Genomic DNA, 7,049 nt, shown 5'->3' on the forward strand with positions numbered 1-7,049 from the left:
TTAAAATCATTCTCGGAAGTATAAAATGGACCTAAATGAAAAGAAATGTTGATAAACAGAAAGAATAATGCTAAAATAAGTAAAATATATTATAAGATCAACCATTATCAACATTTTCAAAATTCAGGTATATTACATTTGGAGGAATTTGACCCAGTAGAATAATGGTATCAAAATGATACATACAATCTTCACTTCTATTATTTATTCACAATATGAATGCAAAAAAAGGATAATATTTTATGTTATATTTTTTACAAATTGATCGTAGTATTTCTGTATTTGTATTAATTACCAAACAATAACCTACATACGACATTCTGAATTTTCAAATAATTGTAATTTTGTGAACTTTTTGTTTTAAATTGAACTTAGTTAAGCATTATTCTATCAATACATAAAGATTAAATGATATTTAAGTCCCTTTTTAACTTCCGAGGACGGCTTAAGTAGCTAAACACTGAAGTTTTGCGCGAAATATGGCCCAAAGTATACCTCAGGGCTCTCCCCTCTCAGTTATTATATTTTTAATTTCTTACGATAAATTAGCAAATACTTTCTTTCTCTTAATAATGTGTATACGCCGACGATTTCTATATAATAAGAAACCTTTCATCAAAGAAACATCAAACCACAAACATTAACCCATTGATTGATTTCATTAACGAGTGGTCAAATTATTCGGGAGCTGAATTATCTTTGGCAAAATCTAAACACCTACACATTCGTAAAAAAAAGAACTTATCATACCATAGTCTCTACTAGATATTTCAATATAGAAAACATAGATTCTCTGAAAATATTAGAAATAATATTTAACAGGAAGTACAATTGGAAAGATCATATAAAACACACTGCAAGTGATTTAACAAATAGATTAAATATAATAAAATATATATCCAACAAAAATTTAACTGCAATATATATTCTATCTTCTATATCGGCGGTAAAATCTTTACTTTTATCTAAAATACACTGGCATTTATTTATATGGATGGTCTCCCAAATCATCTTTCCGAAAAATCATAACAATATTTAATTCGGCTATAAGAATTTCTTTTGGTGCGTTTAGAACCACACCGGCTCAAAATATGCTGTTCGAAGCCGAAATTATAGCCATATATGAAGCACTTAAGCTCTCCATTAATTCGACTAATAAGTCTTTTATTTTCACTGACTCATTACATAAAGATTAAATGATATTTAAGTCCCTTTTTAACTTCCGAGGACGGCTTAAGTAGCTAAACACTGAAGTTTTGCGCGAAATATGGCCCAAAGTATACCTCAGGGCTCTCCCCTCTCAGTTATTATATTTTTAATTTCTTACGATAAATTAGCAAATACTTTCTTTCTCTTAATAATGTGTATACGCCGACGATTTCTATATAATAAGAAACCTTTCATCTAAGAAACATCAAACCACAAACATTAACCCATTGATTGATTTCATTAACGAGTGGTCAAATTATTCGGGAGCTGAATTATCTTTGGCAAAATCTAAACACCTACACATTCGTAAAAAAAAAGAACTTATCATACCATAGTCTCTACTAGATATTTCAATATAGAAAACATAGATTCTCTGAAAATATTAGAAATAATATTTAACAGGAAGTACAATTGGAAAGATCATATAAAACACACTGCAAGTGATTTAACAAATAGATTAAATATAATAAAATATATATCCAACAAAAAATTTAACTGCAATATATATTCTATCTTCTATATCGGCGGTAAAATCTTTACTTTTATCTAAAATACACTGGCATTTATTTATATGGATGGTCTCCCAAATCATCTTTCCGAAAAATCATAACAATATTTAATTCGGCTATAAGAATTTCTTTTGGTGCGTTTAGAACCACACCGGCTCAAAATATGCTGTTCGAAGCCGAAATTATAGCCATATATGAAGCACTTAAGCTCTCCATTAATTCGACTAATAAGTCTTTGATTTTCACTGACTCATTATCTGCTATCAACGCTATAAGCAATCCTCACAGTAAAAATTACTATGCTACTTTATGAGGAACCTTTTAATAAAACATTTTCTCAGAATAGTTATTGTTTCGATTCCCGGTCATTGTTTAATTAACTGTAATGAATTTGCTGACTTATCGGCAAAACTGAGTCTCAAAGCACCCGTTTATTTAACAGAAAATCTCAATACATCTGATATAGTTAAATACATTAAAAAAATCTCTAGTACTTGAAACCGATCAATGGTGGCCTAAGACATTGCGTTGGTGTAAAGAGATTAATCAAGAAACAATTAATAACAAAAAATACCTTAATATAAACATTAAGAAATTTATAACACATAGGCTTGGGCGTACATTAATAACTAAAAAATATTTAATAAATCCTCATATTTCTAATCAATGTCCTTATTGCAGAACTGGAACAATATTCATCAAACATATCCTAATACTACATTTAACTATATGTTGTACAATATATATATAAGTCAGATCGGTTCAGAATTTTAGAAGCTATAAGCGTTTAAAGTTGTTACTAATATAGAGAAACAAGTCACACGCACGTATGCTTGAATAAAAAACAAAGCAAGAAACAAAACAAAAAGTAAACAAGTAATCCAGTGATGCCACACATATCATTTCATATCATACATTTGCATATATATTTTTCTAATCTAAATTTTTTGTTAAATTTCGATTAGGGAGGCGGAGCTCCCTTTATGTACTCTAGTACTTATAAAGACATATAAAAACACAAACATACTATCGTCCATATATCCAATACTCACTTTTAATCTACTAATTGTTTATATACCTTGTTATAAGTAAGACATATTAGAAATCTATTACATTTATTATCTATTGTATAATCCATTATCCATTGTATTATATGTAATTATTGACTATTTGTATTTACATTTCCTCTAGCTGAAGGCCTTAGTTGCCATTGCTTCGTAATAATAAGTTATCCTAATTTCTTATCTTAAGATAACTTATAAATAAATAAATAAATGGCCAAAAGATCGATGAATAATCGTTATCTGTATATGAATTTAAACCTTTTCAGTCTCTCCCGAAAAATTTATTTTATAGGTAATTTAATATTTTGTATAAATTGTTTTTAATTGTTTCTTAATTTATTTAAGAAACCATGATGGTAGCACCTTCGATTCAGATGTCTGATGATATACGGCCAATAGTTGTTGTTGAACATTATAAAAATACTTAAAATTTAATATATCTAATTCAAATCTATAAAAAATAATGGAGAAATTCGATCTAAAAAATCTTTTTTAAGGAGGTGCTAATGTTTTGACCAATGAAATTCTGAAGAATGTAAATATTTTTTGTTTTTAACGACCTACCAAAACTAGAAACAAAGAGTGTGATATGTATCTTAAAAATTTGCCTTATCTTTAATAACTAGACCTACTTTAAAGAAAACTTTAATAAAGGGGTACATTTGTTGTGGCCAATACTGTATATCAGGTTCATGCATCCGAGAGGGCACGTACGATGGAATTTTGACATTCGTGCATTTAAAACAACATAATAAACGATCATGTAAAAAACTTTTGCACGATGATTAGCTAGGCGTTCGATATTACATTGTATAATGTTTACACTGCCTTTAAACTGTTTAACTACAATAAAACATTTTTAATTAACCAATTGGTTGTAATACCAAGTCTAAAATATATAAAATAGCTTATCAGAAATTTAGGTCCATAACGCAATTTTCCTGTTAAAATTGGCACTAGTTTTTTTTTTTTAATGAGCGAAAATAAAAAGAAAAATCATATCACAACTTGGAATATTTAGTTCCTCTAGATAATTTGGCAATTTTTAGACTAATTGTATCAAGATATTAACTTTCAACTACTGACACCATATTTATGTGTTTTTCTTTCTTTTTTGTATTTCAACGAAACAGTAAATAATATACAATATATAACGAACCATGAGAGGAATAGTCTTAAAACATTCCATCTACCGCTTTGATATTTGTAATTATTTGATACTGATTTATACACTTATACACCTGGCATTATGTATACATAACAAAACCGTATAAATTCTCAAGGTCACAGAATTTAAATTTGTATACCTCTTTTTTTCGAGTTCCATTTATATTATAAGTACTGTTTCATAAAGTGTAGAATTTTGTCAATTTGTATAACCAATACTATAAAATGTCATTTAGTACATTTAAAATTTTTTATTTAACTTGTTTTCATAAAACACGGATTCGACTTGTAACTCTTGTTTGTAATTACCTAGTAAGTCGTTTTTACAGCATTGCCAGAATTATTTATTTATAATTATGACAGGGTAACTCAAAGTAGACAAATAAAGTAGCGACATCTCATTTCGCTTTTGGAATTAAGGTGGGAGTACACACCACGCGTTAAGGCTGCAACGCGTTTACGCTTCTCAAACTTTATAGGCTTCAAGCTATACACCACGCGTAATTTTGATCTTTCTTTTAATGTTTTTAACATTATTACTGATTTTGTTTAAATTTCTAATATTTTTCTTTCATTGTTGGTGAAAATAATTTCATATAAGTATATTTTTATTCTACACAAAACAAAATACAACCCTGATCAGCTGCCGAGCGTCAAAAGTTTAAAGTTGCTGAACATTCCGCGGCAGACGCGTTACTTACAACAGTGTGTAACTTGTTAAATGAAAATACCCCAGCAAAAACAAAGTACTTCCAAAAAAATAACATTTATCACCACTTCAAAAGTAGCACTTGGTAAATTTTTTACCTTCTGTGTATGCGATGTTAATTGACTTCCAAAGAAGAGAAAAGAATCCATTTTTTTAAATTGAAGGTATATTTTTTGTACTATTTTTTTAATTAAGCCATTATTTTGGTGTTAATTGATAAATGCGTGTTATTTATTTATTTATGTTAATATTATTTAAGTCAAATTAGTTGTATTGTATAATACTATAATTTCACTTCAGATGTGCTGAATTTGGAATCAAATAAAAAGAACATTCCTCCTATGACAAGCCAGTGATAAAATTATAACTTCTTTAGTCATTTTCAGAACTTCCATGGAGTAAATTCTTTTCTTCACTATTCCAATTTTTTCAGAAACCTATAACGCGTTTTCGCGTGCAACGCGTGTTGTGAACTTCCACCTTTAGTTACGATTGTGTCAAAATCATAGGTTTTTTGTTAAAAAAATTAACAAAAAGTTGTATAAAAAAGTTACCTAAAGGAATTGTCATTCGGAACCTAACTGTACGTAATTCAGTTTGAATTAAGTAGGACTTATGAAAAAAAGTGTCATCTCAAATTTTTAGTGGGTGTTTATCACAATCAGCTGTTAGTTTTTGTTGGTTGGTGGTGGTGGCAGTTCTGCAACACCAACATAATGTCAAAAACCACAAAAGCGTTTCGGAACAGACTTTTTTGGTTAATCTCTTTATCTACATAGTGTTTATATAAAACAATATCGTTAATTTGTAACCATTTAATAGATTTCAAAATTAAGCCATAATGTAAAAACAAGCTGCCACTGACAAAATTTTTATATGAGTTTATTTATGTAAAGTGTTCCAGAAGAGATTTGTTTAGTTGTCTACACAATGTAAATATAAAACAATATAGTTTAATATGTTAACATTTAATAAATTTTATTCTTAAATACATTTTTTGTATACATACCAATTATGTCATTATTTAAATAAAATGGTATTTATTTACGAGAAGCTTTCTCCGTTTACCGGAAATTATGAATTCGCCTTGGTTGGAGAAAAATAAAATTAAAAAACGCATATAAATAACAAATAATATTAAGAAATAGGGACTTGTCAGTTGGTACTTAAGAGTTGTTATTCTTTACCTAACTCTGAGTGTATTGGTAAAATTTTTGTGTATATATTGGAGCTCCAACCACTTTCTTCACATCGTACATAAAATAGTTTTTTAGTTTGTGGAAAATATCAATATTTCGGATTGTTAAATGCAACAAAATTGTGTAAAAGATAAATAAATGTTATGTGTTTGTGAAAAAATTCTGCAAGACCTATTACCCCGGTATTTTCGAAAAACAGTTTTGATTTGAGTTTTCATAGAACACGTCTTATTCCAAAAAGGGTCCAATTTTGACCTTGTGACAAAAATCCAAAAAAAAAAACAAAAGAACCAATGATCCGTTCCCACAGATTTTGAGTTGAAAGTACCTTTTGAAGAAGAGTACCAAAAAGTCCCTTTTTATAGGTTCTTATTTAGCCCTCAAATGTGCAGTTACACCTATAACCACGTGTCTATATTAGACAAATATTTATTATGCTAAACGTCAAATTGTTATCATGATAACAAATAAGCCAGTACAGACGGCATTTATTAACGTTATAACGTCGTTATGACGGTGTTGTCTAAAGAATTGTTTAGACAACTTTGTCTTGATAATGAACTTCATTTCATTGTAAAATTGGTGTAGTATTTTGTTTTTGTGCAACTAAAATTTTTAACATAAGTTTTAGTGAAATTAGTGTTTATTTACAAAATTTGCATTTAATTTTAATCGTTTTTATTAAATATAGCATTATTTCAATAAAATTATCTGTGGGTTGTGGTGATAAAATCAGCATTTTGTTACCCCTTTACATGACAATAAACAAAAACTGACAATTTTTCTGCCGACGTTTTGTCAAGTATCGTGAGAAATATTTGTCTAATATAGACATGGTGTAAGTTTTGCTTTCAAGTTTTTCACACAAACTGATTGTCAAAATCCATTTGAAATTGCTTCTGTGACGTAGGCTGCAGGCAATTTTATATTTCATGATGCCATTTTCATTATATTTATTAATTTTATTCACAATATTGTTAATTTTGAATAAATTTTTTTAATAAAATACAAAAAAATATATTTTTTTAAAGAACAAAAAAGAAATTATGAAAAATTAATTTATTGATTGTAAAATTGAAACAGTAGATGGAAAGAAAAATTGAAAAGTAAGTTTGTTTCAATTTTAAAAAGTGTGTATTGGTAAAAAAATTAAACTTGAAAGGCAAAACTTGATCGTGTAAAATTTTCTTTG

General features: G+C 28.1%; 1 protein-coding gene across 2 annotated transcripts in view; it reads right to left on the bottom strand.

Moving 5' to 3' along the window:
• The window catches only part of LOC111679312 (protein gustavus), a 92,605-nt gene extending 88,346 nt beyond the window's left edge, over positions 1 to 4,259 (bottom strand). Inside the window, exon 1 of one of the 2 annotated variants that reach the window (XM_023440862.2) lies at positions 4,090 to 4,259. In XM_023440862.2, the coding sequence (XP_023296630.1) occupies positions 4,090 to 4,109 (20 nt within the window). In that variant the 5' untranslated portion in view covers positions 4,110 to 4,259. The remainder of the gene's footprint in view (positions 1 to 4,089) is intronic. The other variant, XM_046945110.1, reaches the window with a different exon arrangement.
• Between the last annotated feature and the right edge of the window lie 2,790 nt (positions 4,260 to 7,049).

Source organism: Lucilia cuprina, chromosome 2 (genome assembly GCF_022045245.1).
Source record: "Lucilia cuprina isolate Lc7/37 chromosome 2, ASM2204524v1, whole genome shotgun sequence".
NCBI lineage: Eukaryota > Metazoa > Arthropoda > Insecta > Diptera > Calliphoridae > Lucilia > Lucilia cuprina.